The 22,259-nt window shown below is 47.0% G+C and overlaps 2 protein-coding genes across 4 annotated transcripts; one reads left to right on the top strand and one right to left on the bottom strand.

Moving 5' to 3' along the window:
• Positions 1-5,646: 5,646 nt before the first annotated feature.
• On the top strand, positions 5,647-10,236 carry LOC123189958 (casein kinase II subunit beta-1). 2 transcript variants are annotated; one of them, XM_044602495.1, is made up of 5 exons: positions 5,647-6,085; positions 7,673-7,891; positions 8,856-8,965; positions 9,070-9,272; positions 9,316-9,760. In XM_044602495.1, the coding sequence occupies exons 1-4, from the start codon at positions 5,878-5,880 to the stop codon at positions 9,259-9,261; spliced, it is 729 nt and encodes a 242-aa protein (XP_044458430.1). In that variant the 5' UTR covers positions 5,647-5,877; the 3' UTR covers positions 9,262-9,272; positions 9,316-9,760. The 2 variants fall into 2 exon arrangements, with proteins under 2 accessions (XP_044458430.1, XP_044458429.1); XM_044602494.1 differs by having other exon boundaries at positions 5,652-6,085; positions 9,070-9,235; positions 9,690-10,236.
• Positions 10,237-10,817: 581 nt separating this feature from the next.
• Positions 10,818-19,197, bottom strand: LOC123189957 (eukaryotic translation initiation factor 4G-like). 2 transcript variants are annotated; one of them, XM_044602493.1, is made up of 10 exons: positions 19,021-19,197; positions 18,387-18,570; positions 18,183-18,310; positions 17,495-17,611; positions 17,315-17,379; positions 17,177-17,233; positions 16,521-16,745; positions 12,353-16,443; positions 11,398-11,592; positions 10,818-11,301 (listed from the first exon to the last, which is right to left on the bottom strand). In XM_044602493.1, the coding sequence occupies exons 2-10, from the start codon at positions 18,545-18,547 to the stop codon at positions 11,001-11,003; spliced, it is 5,340 nt and encodes a 1,779-aa protein (XP_044458428.1). In that variant the 5' UTR covers positions 18,548-18,570; positions 19,021-19,197; the 3' UTR covers positions 10,818-11,000. The 2 variants fall into 2 exon arrangements, with proteins under 2 accessions (XP_044458428.1, XP_044458427.1); XM_044602492.1 differs by lacking the exon at positions 19,021-19,197 and adding an exon at positions 18,947-18,996 and having other exon boundaries at positions 17,495-17,620.
• Between the last annotated feature and the right edge of the window lie 3,062 nt (positions 19,198-22,259).

Below are 22,259 nucleotides of genomic sequence, written 5' to 3' on the forward strand. Positions count from 1 at the left end.
AACATCTCTAATCTCAAGAACCATCTCACTCTTGGCTATCCGGCCAAGCAATATATCGTAAAATGCAATGAAACTTATTTTTATTTTTATTTTCTCAAGAAGACAAAATATATTGGCTTGGAATTAGGTCAGTTGGCCGCTTGTGGGCCCCACAAGACATCAAGGCACGCCCTGGGGGTAGGCGTGCCTTGTTGTCTTGTGGACAACAGATGGCCCCTTTGGTGGATCTTCATTTCAGTATTTTTTATTTATTCAATAAAAAATCTTGGCAAAGTTTCTTCTGATTCCGAGAACTTTTGCTTTTGCACAAAAGTAACACCATGGTAATTCTGCTAAAGACAACATCAGTCCGGGTTAGTTTCATTCATAATCATGCAAATTAGAGTCCAAAATAAGAGTAAAAGTATTTGGAAAAGTAGATACAATGAAAACATATCAACCATCTTGGTGCTCTCGGTGCGGCATGGTCAACGAACGACAATCATCGGAAGAGGATTGTATGTGGAGAAGCTAACAGCTAGGACCCACGAGGTCCAAGGTCGTACACAAGCAAGTGTCTCCTTATTACGTGCAAAGAAAATGATTCCATCCCCTGACAACTGGGACCCACCAGCTACATGGTTGCGCGCAAGAAAGTGCCTCCTTGTTACACGCAAAGAATGATTCCGCCCGCTAACAGCTGGGATCCACCAGCTACATGGTCGCACGCAAGCAAGTACTTCCTTACGAGCAAAAAGAATGATTCCTCCCCCTGACAGTTTGGACCCACCAACTACATGGTCACACGCAAGGAAGTGCCTCCTTGTTACGCGAAAGAATGATTTCTCGCCCTGACAGTTGGGACCTATCAGGTCGAAGCGTACGCAGTGTTATCTGTCGGATCGCAAACGTGCACATGCATACTGGTCGGTCTCTCTATAATGATGAACCATGACCGAGTAAGGAGCGGCACATGTCCTACAAGGGTATTTGGCCCCCGACGTAGCAGGTCACGCATTGTCATGCAAATCGTATACTCGTATGTACAACCACAATGCAAAAATACGTGCCATGTATTCATGTAGCGGCCGGCCAAACTCACGTATATGTGGCCGGTCGTACTAGCATATGTGCAGATGACTATACGCAACAACCGGGTCCTATTCAAGGAGCGCCAACAGGCTGGGGTTGGATGATCGAAACGGAATCATGTTCACCAGCTGGGGGTGTAGCGTACCGCAAAACGGACGAAATTACCTTTTATTCAACCGCCTATGGCCAAAATGGGGGTCCTGTTAGAGGAGCGTGGCGTACCGCAAAACGGCCTTCATGGGATACTGTCCATTCACTGTCAACTTCCTACGGCCTCCACAAGCTACTATTCATCTGCCGCCTACGGCCCTTCTCCACGGGGTCCTGTTCATCCACCCTAACCGGCTGGGGGTGTAGCGTACCGCAAAACGACCTCCTCAGGGTCATGTTCATCCAGCGCCGATCGCACACGGCCTAGCCTTCCGCGGGGTCATGTTCATCCACACCCAACTGGCTGGGTGTGACGTATCGCGGCACGACCTCCTCTGGGTCATGTTCATCTAGCGCCAACTGCCTACTACCACGGGGGCTTGTTCATCCAACCCCATCCGGCTGTGGTGAGGCATACGCGCGCGGCAGTAATGGAGACTGTTCATCCATAGCCAACCAACCGGCTAGGTCAACACGTATCGGGTTCAGTAGTAGTGCGAGGGTCGCTCGGGTTTAGTACGTAGTGCGAGGACCGATCGCTCGGGTTCAGTAACACGAGGGATCGATCAATCGAGTTCAGTAAGCGACAGACTTGCTCGGGTTCAGTTAGCGAAGGACCCGCACACGCGCGCGTACGAGAGAAACACGCAAACCACGCTGAATCGCTTGGGCCCGACCACCCACCGACTGCCCACCGTATACTAGGTAATCTCCGAAAATGTTCTCGCCCTCACTTCTACCACGATTTTTTACGTCGTGGACGGTCCAAAGAATGTCATGCACGTGCTCCTCAGTCCACCCAGAACGAAAAGTCAATTTTCTGTCATAATTTTTTGTCATAGAAGTAGGAGCCCATCACATCTATGAAGATATGTGTTTTTGTCGCAATTATCATCATGGAAGTCATTCGGGTCATAATGTCACGGACATATCTTTTTTTTAAGTGAGGTAGAGGTTCTCGACGTCACAGAGGTGTGGCGGGAGTAGTAAACCCTAATGCGAGAGGATGGATAAACATGTATTTCATGGACAGATGGATGCACGCATTCGGAATTGAATGTGTGGCCATGCATTAGTTGATGCATCGACCGATCGTTCAAGTGTTTATTGTCCAACTCAGCCCTAAATTGCACATATTAACATATTAACTAAAAATTCTTCAGCGCTGCTAAGAGCTAGTAAGATGAAAGTAAAATGTATATCGGACCAAGCGTGTGTGAGTGGCTTTGCGCCTCTACTCGCAACCTGAAACTGAAAACTGGAAAAAAATGTGATTTTTTTTGAGGAAAAAAAACTAATGCATATGCGCAAGGAAAACGATTGGGTGCGGCGGACCGGCCGAACTTTGGGCCGGACGCATCCACGCGCGCTTCACCCCAGCCACCCACCAGGCGACACGTAGACACGGGGCCACCCACGCTATCCTCTTTGCTTTCTTCAACCTCACGTGGATCTCGCCCCACAACACATGCATCTCTCGCCTCTCCCGTTGCAGCACGTGAGCAGCTCGCCGTCGGCCATGGATGTAGCTTGGAAGATCGAAGCCCCCACATGATTGCAGCCCCGCTCATGTTCCAACCTCCCCCTTCTTCCTTCTCCCTCACTTCCTTTCTCCTCCTCCTCTTTCCCCTTTTTTGCTGCAAGCGGCGGCAAGCCAAACGTCATGGAGGGGGACCGAGGTGCCCCGTGCTACGACCATGGCGACCGGAGGGAGCTGCAACCACGGCATCGGGGAGAGTTGCGAACAGTGTTTTCCCATGCTACAACCGTGGACGCAAAAAGCTACATCCACTAGATAAAAAAGCTTCAACCAAACAATAGAATAGAGGAAAAGTTACAACCGTTTTGACAAAAGCTTCAACCTGCAGCCGGGGGGGGGGGGGTTTTCGCAACCAAAATGTTGGACACAGAAAAAGCTGCAACCCTTACAAAAAAAGCTTCAACCCTAGGTGAAAAAAGCTTCAATCGGCATGGCGGAAAGTTTTAATGTGCGAAAAAAGCTTCAACCGGCATAGAAAAAGCTTCAACCAATGATAGAAAAAGCTTCAATCCGACTCGCCAATGGTGGCAAGCGACGACGTTGAGAGCTGCGTCGGCGACACGACAACGTAGCGACGGCGGCGGCTGCTAGGTGCTGACAGAGGGGCTTAGGTGTGCTTCAAGGCGGCGGCGTTTTTTGATAAAGGGGCAACGGCTTCCTGCCGGGAACGCGCGCGGGGAGGGGGGTGCTGCGACGGCGACGGGGACGAAGAGCGCATCCAGCAGCGTGGAACTGCGAGGGGGAGGGGGGAAGAGGTCCAGGTGAGGGGGGGGGTGGCTGGCGGCAGGGGCGGCCGGGGTGGCACGCGCGGAAGAAGAAGAAGAGAGAAGTCAACATGGAAGGGAGGAGACAGATCAGACGGCTCTAGTTGGCTGCATCAGGCGGCCGGGGCGCGAACGACCGAAACTGTTCGGCCGGCGCGCCGGCGCTTAGGGCATCTCCAGCCGTTGGCCCCCCACGGCGCTAAACCGCACACTGGGGGCGTGATGCCCCCCAGTCGCGCCCCCACGGGTTTTTAAAATGTTCAAATTCGGCGCAAACACAACACAAACACGGGCGAGTTCGTTCAAATTTAAACATATTTTACAAAAAAAAGAAAAAAAACTACCGCGGGCTACCCCCGCCGTCTCCCTCGCCGCCCCCCTCGCCGCCCGCCCACGCGGTTCTACATGCCGAGGAGGCTGTAGAACCGCGTGTAGTCACCGCCGTCGCCGTCGTCGTCGTCGCCCCCGCCTATGCCTCCGCCGTCCCTGCTGCATCCCTCCCCCAGTTGGCGCGGCGGGTTGGACGGTCCGGGGGCGTCGTCGTCGTCGCTATCGAGGACGATGACACCGTCCCCGTCCTCGCGCCCACGTTTGCGGGCGGCGATCTCCTCCAGGGCCCGGCGCTGCCGGACCATATCCTCGCGCACGTAGTCGTCGCGCGACCACCGCATGGCGTCCTCGTCGGAGTAGCCGCGTTGGGCTATCTCCTCGTACTCCAGGGGGAGGCTGGACTCCACCTTGGGCTCGACGAGGGCGCCGGAGCTGCGGGTACGCGCGCTGACAGGCGTGTCCTGGGGCTCTAGGTTGACGGGGCGGAGGTGGAGGCAGGCACAACCGCCGGAGCTGCGGGTACGCGCGCTGACAGGCGTGTCCTGGGGCTCCGGCTTGACGGGGCGGAGGTGGAGGCAGGGAGAGCCACCGGACGAGGAGGAGGATGCCCCGGTCTCCATGCGCCTCGGCGTCCAGGAGCTTCCCCGGCAGCGTGAGAAGGACGGGGGAGCAGGATACTCGAGGCGCGGCGTGTTGCCGCCCTCGATGTACTCGAGGACGGCCTTCAACGTGCGGCCGGGCACGCCCCACCACCGGCGCCGGCCATCGGAGTTGAGCCTGCCGGAGGGTACGACGCCGTTGGTGGCCTCGAGCTGCTCAGCGTGACAGTGGCGAAAATAGGGCTCCCAGAGCGGGCTGTCGGGGACGTACCGTGGCCCCTCCCTCGCCGCCCGCGGCAGGGACATGCGGATGCGTGCGATCTCCGCACGCCGCGTCGCCCCGGTGGGTGGTGGTGGCACCGGCACGCCGCCGGCGTTGATCCTCCAAGCCCGGACACCCGCATGTCCGGCGGGACCAGGTACTCGGCCTCGAAAAGGAGGCGAGCCTCGTCCTCGTGCAGATGAGGCGCCCGAATCCGTCCGTCGCCGCGCCGTCGCCTGGGAAACGCTCGGCCATGCTTTCTCAACTGGTGACGGCGAGAGGAGGAAAGGGGGAGAAATGAGCGCGCCGTCGGTGGATGATCGGGGTGAGTCTCTCCGGCGCGCTTGCAGTCGGCTTTTATAGGCGGAGGCGCCACGTGGTAGGCTTGGCCGGCGCGTTACGCGTGGCGTGATTGCGTGGCGGCCGAGGGACGCGCCGCCCAGCCTTCACTGCGCCGCCCGTGAGGCATCAATGGAGGTTGACCGGCGCGGCAGCGCGCCGCAGCTTTGGCATTGATTCGCCGCGGGAAACGAGGCGATGAGGACGACGAAGGGGCGAGAAGAGGGTAGAGTCGCTGACGTGGCGGGCCCGCGGCTCTTCGCGCCAAAAACGATTCGCCCGGCGCCCCCGAGCGACCCCCAGCGCGCCGGGTTCGGGTTGGGTCCGCCGACGTCAATTTCGGCCCGAGCCGGCGAAAACTGGGCTCTTGAAGGCGCGACTGGGCCGATTTTTTGACGCCGGCAGACGAAAAGACGTCTGGAAGGCCTTCTTGAAGGCGCGGCTGAAGATGCCCTTAGCATCGTCCTATGCGCAATCAGAATTAAGGGGTAGTGTTGCCAAGGCAAATTCTTTCTAGCCTTCCAGGACGGCAAGTTCCAAGCCTCCAGCACTGCAATACAAAGGCCCAGCACAATGAGCACATACATCATGGCATGCGCTATATCTTCCTCCCCAAAGTTTGTCGGAATTACAAAACAGCCCCCGTACTCTTCCTCCCCACCTCTCGCCTACCGTTCGCGTCCTCCGCCCGAGGCCTCCACGGGAGCGCCGGAGCGCACGCCTGATCTCCCCGCCTCCTCCTCCCGGCACCGCGGCCCCGGCTCCTAGCCCGCCTCACGATCGGGGGACGAGGCACGAGTAGGAGGGCGAGGGTGCGAGGAGATGCAGAGGGACCGAGGCGTCTCGGCGGCGGCTGGGGGCGCCGGTGAGAGGAAGCGGATAGGCGAGGCGATGGACAGGTCCTCCCCGTCGACGTCCTGGGGGTTCTCCGGCGGACGCGAGAGGGACCGGATCGCCGCCGGCAAGCAGCCGGAGGTGCCCCGCTCCGGCGGCGGATCCACCGCCATGTCCAAGGGCAAGTTGTCCGATGGTGAGCTCTGTCCCGCAGCATGTTATTTTACGTTGTCTGCTTATTTTGCTATTGTACTGCGGGTCTATGGCTTTGTTGGTGCGATAAGTTCATAGATCAGTTGTGTTCTCCATCTGGATGAGACCCTAATGGGGAGATCGTGCCCTTCCGTGGTAATTGATTGCGCTTTGTAGCTTGAGGACTGTGGGGGTTAGCCTGTAGAAGGGAGAATTTGTGTGTTTAGTATTTGTGCACGAACAAGGGAATAATTGTGCGTCAAACTGTCAGGTCACTCTTGTGCAATCATTCATACCATCTTATCGTTGTGCTTTCATATCAGGAATGCCAAATTTTCTTTTCCATATGTTTTTTTATGCACTTATTATGCTTGCCTGCTAGGTAGCTCGAAGATGCAACTATTATTGATTGATGTAGATTTCTAGTTATGGTTCCCACAAAGCAGATAAGCATGGGATGTTGCAATTGTGGTGATCATGGGATGTTGCAATTCATGGTGATCATGGGATGCGGTGCCGACATGAAAATGTTCTAATGTTGAGATCAGTATCATAATTCATTAAGAAATATAGCTATTATTAATCTGATATAACCATTAAAAGGCACTAGCAGCGAGCAAGTGATTTTAAGGGCTGCTCATTTGCTTTGGCATGTTGTCAAATCCACTTTGTTTGCATGTACACTGAATTTTTTTTCAGTTTGTACTTGAGGGCAATTTTCCAGCAGTCACCAAAGTGTTAAGTGCTGGTCGTGTGGCAAACCAGAACCTATGCAGCCGCCTAGGCAGGATAAATTGGCTAGGCAGGTATGGCAGCACCTTTTAGAACACTGCTTTTCGTGGTTAGGGGGGCACCATATGTTTGCTTGTAAGCTATGCTTGGTCATCCAAAGAGGAAAACGACTGTAATTTATGTGCATCAGATTGGCACGACAAAAGATAAAAAGGGAATGTCCATACATCCTGCAGTGTTTCAAATCACTTACCTTCTTGCCTGACTCATATCAGTTGAACAGGCTGACTACTAGTAATTCTGACATCATAATATGTATCTGTTGCTCTTATAGAATAACTTTGCTATGTTTCTTTAACCACGTTATGAATAAAGAACCGCCACAATTAGCTATGGATATGGTAATTTGTAGTCTTAATCACTTCCCTATTCTACCGTAGAGCCGCACCTAATCATTCATGATGTCTCTTGCGACTGAAGTCTGTGCCAAAGTTTAGATTTTATAACCTGCAGATACAATGCATAGGTAGCACTAACTGCCTGAGATAGGGGCACTAACTCTGATACCTGTGGGTACCCACTGTAGATGAAGCTAGAGATGAGGTTGCAGAATCTGCACTGCATCCGTGGTGTAACTGGTGTTTATGGAGTTTGGCCTTGGCTATTGCTGGAATTATATGATCTATATTTGTTACCCAGTGGAACGAAAATCTGTCTTTCTAATATTTGCTTAATGCTATTCTCTGCCACCATGTTTTTCTACATGTTTTGACTTAGTTTGCTGCAATAAATGTTCTTGGGGGTTGTTCTTGGTGTTTCCTGTTTCAGTAGTAATCTTTGTTTGCTGATTGCCTTACAGGAGAATCGGATACTGACAGTGAAGAATCAGATCTCAGTGGTTCTGATGGAGAAGATACATCGTGGATTTCATGGTTCTGTAGCTTGCGAGGCAATGAGTTTTTCTGTGAAGTTGATGACGATTACATACAAGACGATTTCAATCTCTGTGGGCTAAGCGGTCAAGTTCCATATTATGAATATGCTCTTGATCTGATATTGGATGTCGAGTCTTCACATGGTACCTCACTTATTTTTTCTGTTTGATATTTCAATTTGGAGAGAAACGTGTTATGAAAAGATTAAACAATCATGATACCTGTATGCCGTCTATAACTTAGATAGATAGCTGGAATATGTTAAAACTCTGTTCAATTGGTTACTAGACAGTAAATTGCAAGTTTACAACTGCCCTGGCCCTAGCTAGTTTCACCAGTCAACAGCTGGAGCTGAGCTTTTTGGGTGTGTTGTGCCTGCTTTGACAAAGCTTGGCCCAAGAAGGCTGCTAGGATGAGTGCATGCAAGCAGAAGTTGATTGATCAGCTGTTTTTCTTGGCTTGGCTGAGGAGCAAGGCTGTTTGACTTGATTGTGTCTTAAGCAAAGATGCATTTCACCGGATGGAGGAGAAGACCTGAATCTGTAATGCATATGGCCATATCTAGAAGTGATATTATATGCATAGGAAAAGTAGATTTTTCCCCAAAGGGGACACGCCTTAATTAGAAGCGAAAATCGATCCGGGGAGGTGGGGTCATGACCTTGTTGGCGTCCAGCGTTGCACCCCCAGAAGAGTTCTTGAAAAAACTACATGGGCATTAGTAAATTTGTTTCCTCACTATTGGCCTGCAATCAATCCAAGCATGTATATCTCAGTTACGGTTAATACATTAAATTTGCCACCACTCACCCCATTGTAATTATAATTCCTATCATGTGCATGCATAGCACAGGGCAATCGGGCAAGGATATCCATCCGTATATGAATAAGGATCGTACTGTAAGGGAAATAGTGATAAATTGCTATTTACTTGGGGATTTGATCCAGTTAGGTTTCATATTGTTAGGGAGGTCTTCCATCTCCCACCTTTACAAAGGGGGCTATCATGCATTCTCTTGCTTTCTTCTACCAACTGTTTTTGCTTAATGTTGCTGACTTTCTACAACGCTCTTACAAATATGATTTACTAATTTTTGTAATGCACAGGTGATATGTTCACAGAAGAGCAGAATGAACTTATTGAATCAGCTGCTGAGATGCTTTATGGATTGATTCATGTTCGATATATTCTTACAAGTAAAGGATTGGCTGCAATGGTGAAGCTTTTGACCTCTCCCTCCAGTACTAATAAGTTGTCTTCTGACGGTTAAGCTTTAGTGCGGTAATTAATTGGTTATTTGCTCATCTTATTTTTGTGCAGTTGGATAAATACAAGAATTATGACTTTGGCAGATGTCCAAGAGTGCACTGCAGCGGCCAGCCATGCCTTCCAGTTGGCCAGTCGGACATTCCTCGTTCTAGTAATGTGAAAATTTACTGCCCAAAGTGTGAAGATCTCTACTATCCGAGATCCAAATATCAAAGCAGTATCCTTTTTACTTACAATATATAAGCATGTGCCTTTGAACTCAAATGCCTACATTCTGATCTCCTGTTGGTAGATAAACTGTTAAGTGTCAGCATACTTTACAGTCATCTTGTAGCTTTTGCTTGCAGCAATACGTTCAGTTAGAATGTTTTAACTTATCAATTACACTGAATTGACACCCTGCATAATTAGTCATATCATGAGCCAAAATAATATTTATCATTCTCTCCCACATCTGTAGTTATCTTGATATGCTTTTGCTTTTAGTGGAACTAACCCCAACCAGAAGATAGTAAAAACACCGTCACATTTAGATTGGTTTGGAGAATGATTTTTCAGGTGATAGACAAGAAAACTGCTTCTTTTTAAATTTTCACATGTTCGAGGAGTTATATTTCTCCTTTGGAAAAATTAGGTTGCCTAGCTCTGTTCACTTCTTGACTCTTATGTAGACATTGACGGAGCTTACTTTGGGACAACGTTTCCTCACTTGTTTCTGATGACGTACCCACATTTGAAGCCCCAGAAACCGTCACAGCAGTACGTCCCCAAGGTTTTTGGCTTCAAACTTCATAAGCCATAACAAGTTTGAAGACTGAAGGTGCAAAAGGTTCATAGCAGAGTTGTCTGTCACGCTGCACATCACTTCCAAGCTGCTCATTTGTGCGCGTGGCGCAGTTTAGCACTTGGTTCAGTTGGTTACCCGTGGCTTGGCCGAAACCGACCTGACCTCTGGCTGATTTCCCTTGTCCTCCGTTTTCGCTCTCGCCTGACGTTCTGATTTGATCCTTGTGGCTTGTTTAGTGTAGTAGATTTCTTCTATCCTGTTCTTTATACTCATTATTATATTTGAGTTTGGCAGTTGCTAAAAGAAGGCAGTTCGTAACAGTGTTATGTCTCTGCTGTGTATTTTTCATTTTGTTTTACATTAGGTTCCTTTGCCAAAATGTGATGGTAATGGTAATCTGAAACATTCGATCCGGCTATTCTTATTCTTCACCTGCAACTGAGTTTGTATGGAAAGTTTACCCCCAGAGAAAGTTACCTTTATGTGCTGTCATGGATGTTTTAATCTGTGAAATATTATTGTTAGTTTTGCTCAGAGCTTCAATTGCTATAAGTACACTGCCAGTAAATAAAAAGGGCAGTCCGATGAACGTAGCTCCCTTTTGTGAAGAGTCCGACCACTTCGGGTCTTATGCACAACTTTTTCCTGCATTTTTGCAAGAGTCCGACCACTTTGGGTCTTGTAAACAGCTTTTTCCTGCATTTTTGCAAGAAGAGTCCGACCACTTTGGGTCTTGCACGCAGCTTTTCCCTGCATTTCTACCAAGAGATTTATTTCTAGCCATGTAAGTACCGTTGTGAGGTCAGCATATAATAAGATAAAGCAGGCAGGGCTAATTTGGTTTTGATGATTTTTGGAGGATTCCCGAGTATTGTGTCCATATTGACCTGACTTCTAATATTCTTCGCGAGACCCTTGTGGAATTTTTCGAAGGATTACATTGGACATGACATTTCAATCCTTTTCCCATTTCTATGATTTAGAAACCCCGTTAAATAAGCCCTTATCGACATAAACACAAGGCCAAGAGCAATATTGACGGAAGTGCGTCTACAGTACGTGACTTGGTAGTAGCAGCTAAGTGAGAACCAACAAACAAAATGCTTCGTCACCTAAGGTTAGGATCCAGCAAACTAGCAGAAGAAGACGCTACGGATCTACTGCTACCCATTTTCTGCCTGCTTGGCTGTTCTGGTCAGGCGCACAGGCCAGGCTGCCTGAGGTTCTCCGGGTGCGGCTTGGACCTGGCACTGATCTCGTCCACGGCGGAGTCGCCCCTCTCCACCCTTATCGACTCCAGCATGCTCCCTAGAACCTCGGATGCAAGCCCTTGGTCCGTCGCCGGCTCCTCCCCGCCGTCCTGCAGCAGCACCCCGACCTCCGTCAGCGACAGCACGTCCTCCAGTATGACCTTGGCGAATATCCGGCCCAGGAACTCGGTCGCCTTCGGAGCGTCGGTCACCGCATCTTCCAGGGTTGAAAGAACATTCTGGAACCTGACACAAGAAGTAGACACTTATATTAGTTAGCAGCTTCGACAGCCAATGGCACAGAGGGGAAGCTTGGTTAGTGAGCAGATGGATCATACATACCCCTGGAGTAGCACTGTCTGGCTCAGCAAGCTCTCCTGAGACTTGCACAGGTTCACCAAAAGTTTGGCCAGGAGCTCCCTCTCAAGGTCTTTCCTTTCGAACGAGTCGTTGATCCAGAGCGATACAAGTGAAGGGTAGAAGCTGGGGGCGTTCAGTTCCTTCATGCACAGGCCCACCTCCTTCTCGTCCTTGGCACTGGAGAACACCAAAAGTTATGCTAGTGTAAACCACGTTTTTCACAACCGAAGGTATCAAATGTAGATTGAGAAAAATATATCCATGTAACAATATCTTAGAATAACCACATAATCATACTTAATGGGCTGTAGCATTCAGATCATTGGACATTAGAAGACAAAGTTGAAGTATATGATCCCACCACCCAAGTTTAAGTCCTCTTGGCTTGAATTTGGGGTCTTTTCCTGATTTATTACTAAAGTAGAACATGTAATTCTTCCCAAATGCTCATTTTATGTGTTTTCAATTTACAGAATATTGTTGTGACTTGTGACTACTTTGCTAAAAAAAGTAACGAAAAAACACAGATGAACAAACAAAATAAACCACGTTTATTCTAAAAGCAGATGAAATGCTTACCCGACTGAAGGAGAGAGTAACCGAAGGTCTTATTAGAGTATGTCAAAAGTTCAAGTGAAAATTGTATCTGTAACATTGTTGCATACCATATAAAATAATTAATGGCTACAAGGATTTCTTGCTTACTGCCGTAGTACATTTACAATCAATATCAGGGATTAAAAAAATATTTAGCTGATTAACCAATTTGACAAGCGCGTGGGAAATAAAAGCTGAAGTGTCAAAACTTGGGTACTAAGAATAGACAGGTAGCTGTCAGCACCGTTTTTGCAACAAGATAAACAATAAAACCAGGCATTCTAAAGGATATAAGACAAGCACGAGTAAATTTAAAAAATAAATGTTAACTGAAACTTGCCTGTAGAACTCTTTTATGGTCAATATTGCTTTTTCTTGAAGAATCTCTTCCGGTAATATTATTGCTTCATAACAAATATCATTCATGGCAATGGAGGGTGTATGCATTTGCCCGACAGGGCTGGCAGTGGTCACTAGTATAGGCAAAGCATGATCTGCAGTTCCCCAGGACTGAATTTTAGGAGCACCGGCAGTGGCTTGATAATTTGTTTGGTTACTTGTTGATCCTGTAAATGAACTTTGTCTCGAGCTTTTTAATGTTTGACCATGATGACTATTCAAAGGAACCTCTGGCAAAATGTCATTTGAAGCTGGTGGCTTCCCACAAATTGACATTTCTTTTCCCAAGTCACCTTGAGGACTAAGTCGAATGGATTTATCAGATCGCCTTTGATGAAGTGGAACTGACATGGCTCTGTTTGAAGTCTGGTATCTTGTATCCAGATTAACATTCTGGGATCCATATACACGAACCTGTGAGGATCCACGAGAAGCAGAAGATCCTCGAACACCATAATCTGGTGGAGGCCCTGGTCTTGCTGATGAGCTAATGGAGCTAGCAGATGAGTTATAGTTAGGGGAAGAACCTACCCTAGTTGATTGGCTCATTTTCTGTTTCACAGCATCCCTTCGAACCTCCTCAATCTTCTTTGGCCCTTCAACTTTCCTTCTTTGCCTCCACTTGTTATTTCTAAGATCAATCACATCTTCAAGCATAAATCTTATACGGGATGATAACTTCGAATTTGCAGATAACTTCTGTATAATGTCAAAATAAAAATCCATATGCACCTTTGCCCTGATATGGTCAATCATCTCCCCTATCGTGCTCATCAATTTGCATAACGCCTCTAGATCTTCCTCATCTGGGTGTTGGTACTCACCCAATAGCTTTTTTATGCATTCATGCATTATTCTCTCAGTCAACATCTTTTTTTTGTAAAGTTCCCCAATTAAACGGATGTTCCCTAGCATGCGCCTGCGTGCTCGGAGTCGTTTCTCTTCCCTCTCATTTTCAGATTGTTTCATTCCACCCTCTTCTTCAGCCTTCTCAGCTTCAGCTTGCTCTCGCTCCCCTCTTTCAAATTCTTCTTGGCATTTATTTAAAAGAAGTCTCTTAAAGGTGATTTTCTCATCATCCTTCACAAAATTTGGCAGTTCACCAGCCAATGAAAAACAAAAACTAGCATACATCTCACAAAAAGTGGGTTCCATCAAGGCCTTGTCAAATATCTGAGAAATGACACCGTTAAGTGTAATAATGTTATCAATATTCAAAGCTTTGACCTGCTCGAAAAGTTTCTCAAAATTTTGTGGGGTCAACTTATTGAGAATTGCTTTCAACTGCCTTTGCTTTACCTCTTCCTCATCAGACACCTTACCAATTTCATATTTTTTCTCAGCTTTGTGCATAACTGGCATAGATACCTGAGATGGAGATGACATAGCCTGATTAGTTCTATGTTGCCACCTCTGATCAACAGAACCACGTGACATGCTGCGCTGACATGCTACTTCTTTCATAGCTCTGGAGAGGATCTCACCATTATACTGGTTGGGCAACTGGTTTTGTGAGCCATTTCTTGAAGATCCACGCCCAGAAAGTGGATCACGTCCAGAAAAAGGAGGATGCAATTTTCTCCAGTTATTGTCATTAAGCTTGTTGCTGCCCGTATGACGGTTAGCTTGAGAAATAGTTGAAGCTCGATCTTTTGTCCTTTCCCGGTTTGGATTATGTTCACTACCAACATACATTATTGCATCGTGAATATCAGACCCAATCTTAAAACCTTCAGGCAGATTAGCGCAGCTCTGAGCAAATGTTAACAGAAAATCTCTAGAGTATCTTTTCTGGCCATAACCATAATTATCTCTAGAGATTTCCATATCACCTTCCCAATCAAAAATATCATTTTTGTTCTGGTTATCATTACTACCTGCCGAACTGCCCATTTCAGCATCTAGTGTACAAATCTCCTTATCAACTGTCGAAGAACTCTGAACAACCTCTTCTGCACTATCAGAAGACTTGGGGAGTATTTCCTTTCTCTTTTTTCTTCTTCCATGCGTAGTTTTGGGTTTGGCTGCTTCCAAGACAGGTTTCTTTGTTTGCACCATTGAAGCAGCAGCAACAGAGCATTGATTCGACACCACTGAATCAATACTTCCACGTTCAATCTCTTTGAGAGCGCTAGTTGAATTGGATGCAATAGCCATAATCATGGAAATATTCTCATTGTCTTGTATACTATCATTCAGAGAACATGGTCCAATTTGGACATCTGATGAAGATCCATTGTTTTTATCTGATGGTGAAACATTGCCAATGTGTAATGACAGATGCAAATCACCCGATTCAGCACATGTAGGAACATTCACCAATTTACTAACATCAGTACCATTCCCCGATCCAGAAGAAGCACCTGGCATATGCATGGTCATATCAACTTGTTCTGCCTTAGACTTGGAGCATGTCACCCCAGCATTTACCGTGTGTTCTTCTCTCATCATATCTTGCATTTGCAAAGGAGCTGAACAATTTGCTTCAGAAGTTTCTGGCAAAGGAACATGATTAACTCTGGCCTTAAGACTTTCAGTAAATATACTAGTTGTTGGAGACTTTGGTGGCAGAGTTTCCTGTGTATACAGCAGTGGTGGCTTCCCTAAAATGCTATTGCCATCGTATTTGGAATTCTTACTCTCAGTATCCAGAAATATTTCAGATTGTGGCACAATATGATATAGCTGGCCCTTTGCACCAGATGATGAAGTTGTTGATGGTACTGCTGATGATTCCAATTTTGCTTCAACAGAAGAGGTACCACTTGCTACACACACCGAGGTTAATTTGTAGGCCGAGATATTTTGAGGTCCGGCAATTGATGTAACACGATCTACTAAAGCTGAACCGGTCTGTGCTTGCTGGGTTAAAACTGACTGAGGACTCGTACTGCAATTTAGACCAGATGTTGCAGCTGGAAGTTTGAGATTTGCTTCTGAAACCAACTTTTCAGGATGAGGAGAAATTTCCAGCCCAAGCTTGTGGACTCTCTGCTGACTTGACAAAGCAGATTCAACAGAATACCGTAACAACGTGGGAGTTTCTGCTGCGCAGGTAGGTGTACTTGTCTGAGATGATAACTCATTATTTTCAGCAAGGAAGATAGTGGGTGGCTTTAGTGCACCTTGACCTGGAAAAGATACGTCAGATGGCAGCAAGCCTTTCAAACTGGAGACTTCTGAAGCAGAACGTAAATTGGTGGGTAGCCTGGAACTAGCACCAAGCCATGGGTTTTGCATAGGAGGACTGATAGAAGTAACTGCCTGGTTGTTAATATTGGGGTCTAAGCTATGCCTTGGGGTCTGCATTCTGGGGCACATCTGCCTGTTTGAAGCAGGAACAGCATTGGTGGTAGGAAGATAGATATGTCCTGTATTGTACATGTTCGGCCGGTAATACACCTCATGAAGGGGCGGAAATGACGTGACAGGCTGAGCTAGCTGGTTCATATGGTGCAGAGGCATAGCTCCAGAAGCAGCATCTATATAGGAATGACCACGTCTATCCAGCATGAGTTCTTCATGTGTGTCTGGGTGAGTAATCCTGACAGGTCTCTTCTGTTCATCACAACTTCTCGCTTGCTGCTGTGGTAACTCTTGTGTAATCCTCATGTTGCCCAGTTGAGGAAGGTGAGGACAAGCTGGAGGTGCACATCCCAGACCCTGTCCTTGGTGAACGAAGGCTGGCGGTTGCAATGCGCGAGCCTGAGCGCCATGAAGAAAAAATGGTGGTACATGAGGCACATTACCCATCGGCACACCCTGGCCCCTGAATTCAACAGGCACTTGAGGTTGTTTCTGCTGAAAAGCCGCAGGCAGCGGCCTTCCATTTACTGGAAGCATAAAAGACGGTGGTGCCATGCTGGGAGTATACGGGGGTGGAATCTGCACGCTCATCTTGGGATTCGAAGCAGGGTATTTGTGCATAGTATCAGATTGGCTAGCGTCTTTCCTTGTGTCTTGTTTTTGCCACTGCTGATGCGTTGGGGAAGACGGATTTCGAGGGAACACCTTGCATGAATCCGTAGACACCTGTAGACCAAGCACAAGGTCTTGTTATGTTCCAACATAATTGTGAAAGCGAGTTGACACTTGGCAGAGATACTAACTTTTTCGGCTGGAGCAACATAATACAGCCCTGGTGTATGAGGCAATACAGGGTCAGCTAGTACACAGGAATTAGATGAAACCATAGCAGGCACACTATCATACGTGTCGATCGAATCAGTTTGACCACAGATAATCAAGTTATCTTTTGATTCTTGCTTTTGCTGCCCTCCGGCGGATGGCATGGACACGACATTAGACTCGTCAGATAATAGTCCACGGTGTGCCTGCACTGCCAAATACGAAGGTAAGTGCTATATGCAAGTAGGAAGGCAGATATGTGCTTATACATAACTTCAAACCCTAATTAGGGAAGCATGATGATCCAAAGATGCAGGCACACCATTCGATGGCTTCGCAAAAGAATGGTGATTTACAACAGCAGCACAAGTGTATGGCTACAGTATGATGAGCAGAAGAATTGTATTCAATTTGACATGTGCGATAAGAAGCATACAATTCAAGCACCCATTATTGTAAGGTTTTTAGCATCCTGGTTCACTTAATTAGAGAGCTTGCCATTCAGCTAAGGAAAAATATATATACATATAATGCAAGTAATGTTTTGATAGTGTTAGATGGAACATAGTTCATTCCAACAAAAAGAATATTGCAGCTAGATACATCCGGTAGGATGATAGATGATAAATCAGAGGACCTTTTCATGTTTCTTCTCGTTCAGGTCTGGAGGGGCCGAGGTTGAGCAGGGAATACACTGCAAAGGGAAAGTGTTAACCACTGCAGAGTTTTGGAATGTAAATAATAGCAACATGATACAATCCAAGATATGGCATACTTGTTTGGTGATGACTCCTGGGCTTAAAGTTCCAAACTGAAGAGTAAATGCACTTGATGAATACCCTGTGGTCAATATACCCAAGAAGATATACCATCTCATTAGAAGTTACAACAAAGTTACACAAGTCTAGAGAACTTCCTTGATGTTATTCTCCAAAAGAAATAGAACCAATTTAACCTTCTGAGTGTATTGTTGGCATCGAAGAATCCTCTGCTCTGGCTCCTTCAGCAGACTCTAAGTTCACAACGTCACTTTGATCAGGCGCATTGGAAGATTTCTGACTCTCCAATGACCCTAAAGATGCTAAACCGAAATCATCAGTAAGAAAATAAGTGTTAGCAACACTCCCAAACCCCAGTTCATCATGTCATCAACAAAAACGGTCTAATGATCTCAGTTCACTGTCATCAATATTTGCCAGAACAGATCGTAAAGTACAAATTTAATGCTTAAGGTCTAGAGCCACACACGCAAAATAACTCGATAATTTCAGCAGCAATTTTTTTACATGTTCCAATGATCCACTCTATTGTGCATGTCATCTGTGCATTTACATATATACAAGGAAAGAGATAGCCACAAAATTGGACTTAACACAAACATGCACGCCCAGAAAACAGTCTCATGATCTCACTCTCTACTTTATCATCAGTCAATCCTATAATGGCCATTAATTACACAAATTTCATGCTCAAGGGTCTAGGGATATATAAAAAAATATATTTCAATACTTTCCGCAGAAAAACAAAATAACAACACATGTTTCAATGCCTAACCCTCTTTTGTGCACAACATTCATGCATATATCTATATACATGTACATAAAAAGAGATAGCCACAAAACTGAACTTTTAGTGTATCACACCTCGATTCTCTGGTTCCGTGTGCTCATCAGCAGCACTCACAACGGGAGTGTAGTCAGTTGCATTCCCTTGGGGCGCCACGCTCGCTGGCGACCTCGGACGGTACTGCTGCACGGTCGCAGGCCTTCCGCTGCAAATGCAATCCACATGTCATACTCATGCAACAACGCCCTAATTAACACGCTCGACAAGCCTCAGTCCCTCACCTCCGGTTGGGCGGTGAACGTAGCCGCGTGCCCGGAGCCGCGCTGCCGCGGCCACCGGACACCACCCAATGGTGCGTGCCACCAATGCAGCCACGGCCGGTCCTTCGGGCAGCGTTTGTGTTGTCGTTGAAGCGATCCGGCCTAAACTGGTTCCTGTACATATATCCTCTCTCCGAGTCGGTCACTGCATCCGCCAAAAAAAAAGGTTAGGTTTCGTCAGAATTAGTTCGGATCAGAATCAGTAGCTAGGGTTCGGCCGAGAGTGAACCACATTGATAAGGAAATTCGCGCGCAATGAAAAAACCCAACAATTCGGACAGATTTGATACGAGTTGCGCACAATTTGTTGAAATTACCCAAGAAAACTAAATATATATATATAGGGGATAAAAAGGGTAAAGCAATCTACGGAGATTGTACGACGGCACGATCAAAGACACGACGCACAACCAAACAGGGCATCAACAAATGCAGCGAAAATCCCCGCTCAGAAACAGAGAAGATTCAGATTGATTCTGAAACAGATTGGTTTAGGGTTATGGGACAGGACAGAAAAGGACCAGATTAATGCACAATCAAACGATGTAGCACTCGTTGGAGCGCAAAAGATAGAAGGGCGAAGAACTTATCGCACATGAGACGGAGGAGCGGCGCGGTGTAGGGGATGGGTTTAGGGCTACGGGATCGGAAGCAATGGGGAGGGGAGGAGAGGAGAGGGGAAGTGGAGGCGGAAGGGGGGCGGGCAGTTGGGGAGGAAGGCGTGAAGACCGGAAATTTGGAGGGAAGAGTGGGAGAGACTGCGGACGGGGACGCGTGTTGATCCAGGGCGGTGTGCTTAACCGCCTTGCGCCAGGATTAGCAACGGGATTAGCGGCCGGGGTTTAAGCCCTTAAACAGTGTCCACTCGAATGCCGTCTGCTGGGAGAACCGCGCTACTGCTGCTGGTATATCGGATCCGGTGGGTACTATCTACTAAAGCTCAGAAATACTCTGTCCCGATATTTTTGCAAGCTATTTATATCGTGGAACGGAGGAACTATAATATATTAGTATCATGTATATAATATTAGCATGAATACTATTTTCACAATGCATTGTATCATATCTTGGTATTGTAGAGACTTTATTTAATGTCATGCATGACACATGCTAATATTTCATTCAATTCAATATGATACGGTATCATATCATCATACTTAATTATCTCTTTTTTTCATTTGATTTTGTGTCACTTCAGCAAAAATGTCTAGTTGGCATGCATAATACTACCTATGATATTTTTATTATAACCAGCCTAATTCTGCAAATAATTATTACATCTACCATAAACTGTGACATTTATGTACATGAACCTTGTTCTAAGTCCCATGTGATACCTGATGTGCTCGAAGACTCCCTCCATTCCAAAGTAATTGGTGTTCTAGTTTTGTTCTAGTTTTTTTTTTTAAGTTTGACCAAGTCTGTACAACAATTTATTATAACATTTAGAAATACCCCCTCCCCCCCCCCCACTTATCAGAAATAATAACTCTTGTGAGGTTACCTATAAAATATATTCTCATTTTTGCCTATGGAAGAAAGTTCGTATCGTATTAGTGCGCTTTAACTAAAAAGCGGTTAGCTACAACCTTTGATCGTGGTTTGGTATCCAAATAGGAAATTCTATCCAGTCCCTCGCTAACCACTATTATCATATATAACTAGATCATGTACAGAGTTTACACTGATAACTAGATCACGTACGGAGTTTACACTAGAATAATCTATGGAAGGCAGTTTTGTTCAGTATGAACAATAGAAGTAGATGGACATTACTATAAGTATTATTTTTTTAAACGAGGCAAAAGATTTGCCATTTTCATTGATTAAGAGAGAAGTTTTAGAGGTTTAAGGCCCATGGCCGAATTACAATAATTAATCTTGCGGCATTACATTACTCAAGTGCTTCGCCCCCGCAATGCTCCAAAGCGAGGTTTCCTCTTTAATTCTAGTGACAATGACACCCACTGGAACGGCCTCGTTACGGAAGATCTGTGCATTCCTCTCTTTCCGCAATTCCCAAGAGATGAGAAGCATGAAGGAAGCAAAGTGGCTTTCGCGATTGGGTCTTCCTGTTAGCATTGTGGCTCCACCTCTCTCTTTGACGGAAGTCGCGTCACTCCAATTAGAAGGATGCACATCCTGAAGACCAAGCCAATCTTTGACCATGCGCCAAACTCTAATCGTGTATCGGCATTGGAATAGTAGGTGGGCCGCCGACTCCTGGACTTGTTTGCATAGTGGACAAAGATTACAGTTTGGCCACCCATGACGTTGAAGTCTGTCCGCCGTCCAAATCCTACTGTTGATTGCCAGCCATGCGGAGAACTTACATTTAGGAGGAGCCCAAATCTTCCAAACGGTCTGGATCATGGTTGTGTCAGTATGGCCCAAGAATTGCGCCTTGTAGGCCGACGCCGCTGAGTAGAGATCGTCAGTAGTGAACTTCCATGTTATGTTGTCGGGTGTGTCGACGTCGATGCTGACGTGGGAGACCCTCTCCCAAAGGGTGACAAACTCAACAAGGTGTTCGACGGTGATGCCTTGAAGAATGTCCACTTGGGAAGTCCAGAAGTTCTCATGCAGAGCCATTTGAACCGAGCAATTCTTCTTCTTCGACAAGTCAAAGATTTTAGGAGCCAGGTCTTTGGGTCTAATCCCATCAAGCCAAGGAGACTCCCAGAACTTGACATGCATGCCATTCCCAACTTGGACCTTGGTAGCCGCAGCAAAGATATTTCTGTCATTGTCATCACATGGGGTTTCCAAGCCAACCCATGGCTTGTCTGGGTGAAGCCACTCGACCCACGACCAATGAAGGCGAAGAGCAATGGCAAACTTGTCGAGATTTAGGATTCCAAGGCCTCCATGCATCTTGGACTTGCACACTTGCTCTCAATTTATCTTGCATTTTCCACCTGTGACCTTATCACAACCTGCCTAAAGGAAAGCACGTCTGAGGGCATCAATCTCTTTTTGACCTCGACCGGTAACTGTAACACCGTCATGTAGTAGATAGCAATCGCCGTGAGGACCGATTTGACCAAGACCGCACGACCCGCCGAGGTAATATGCCTTCCCACCCAAGGAGTGAGCTGACTCGCCACCTTGTCCTTTAGGGTAAACTCGGGCATGGGTAGCCCGGCCCGACGACCCGGCCCAAAAAACCCGGGCCGGGCTTGACATTCGGGTCGGGCTCGGGCTTTGTTTTGCAGCCCGAAAGATAGTTCGGCCCGGGCTCGGGCTTCATCTTTTCTGTATTTCGGGCCGGGATTTCGGGCTTCGGGCCAGGCTTGCACGTGAGCGTACTAAAAAACAGCATTCGGGCCGGGCTTTCGGGCTTCGGGCTTGATTTCGGGCCGGGCTCGGGCTTGAAAACAGGGAGTATTTTGGGCTTCGGGCCGGGCTCGGGCTTGAGAAATGAAGGTCGGGCTTTTACAAGCCCGGTCCGAAACCCGGCCCGGCCCGACGTTTGCCCGGGTTTACTCTAGGGGTTGGTAGTGGATTCTCTTCAGCCTCTTCACGCACAAAGGCAACCCAAGGTATTTCATCGGAAAGGAGGAACGCTTGGCCGGGAAGGATTGGAGAATGTCCGAAAGATCAACATTTTTGCAACGAATTGGGGCGACACAACTTTTTGAACATTTGTGACAAGACCTTATCATGTTTCTTTTTGTTGGAGTTGGTTAAATTTAAACATATTTAATTTATGACAAACCTAAAACTTCATATAATTTAGAGCGGAAGGAGTAGTAGTGACCCACCCTGCAGAGTTTGAGCTTGCAACATCGTCACTCACGAAGATTTATCTCCATATATACTACTAGTCCAGAG

Source organism: Triticum aestivum, chromosome 2A, assembly GCF_018294505.1.
Source record: "Triticum aestivum cultivar Chinese Spring chromosome 2A, IWGSC CS RefSeq v2.1, whole genome shotgun sequence".
In the NCBI taxonomy this organism is placed as follows: domain Eukaryota; kingdom Viridiplantae; phylum Streptophyta; class Magnoliopsida; order Poales; family Poaceae; genus Triticum; species Triticum aestivum.

Excerpts from the sequence above, each read along its gene's own strand:
- LOC123189958 (XM_044602494.1), top strand. The coding sequence starts at position 5,878 with ATGCAGAGGGACCGAGGCGTCTCGGCGGCGGCTGGGGGCGCCGGTGAG. Across the intron at positions 7,892-8,855 it reads GGATGTCGAGTCTTCACATG|GTGATATGTTCACAGAAGAG; the intron begins GTACCTCACTTA and ends TGTAATGCACAG. Across the intron at positions 8,966-9,069 it reads GTAAAGGATTGGCTGCAATG|TTGGATAAATACAAGAATTA; the intron begins GTGAAGCTTTTG and ends ATTTTTGTGCAG.
- LOC123189957 (XM_044602492.1), bottom strand. The coding sequence starts at position 18,547 with ATGTACAGGAACCAGTTTAGGCCGGATCGCTTCAACGACAACACAAAC. Across the intron at positions 18,311-18,386 it reads CGTTCACCGCCCAACCGGAG|CGGAAGGCCTGCGACCGTGC; the intron begins GTGAGGGACTGA and ends TTGCATTTGCAG. Across the intron at positions 16,444-16,520 it reads ATGTTGCTCCAGCCGAAAAA|GTGTCTACGGATTCATGCAA; the intron begins GTTAGTATCTCT and ends CTTGGTCTACAG.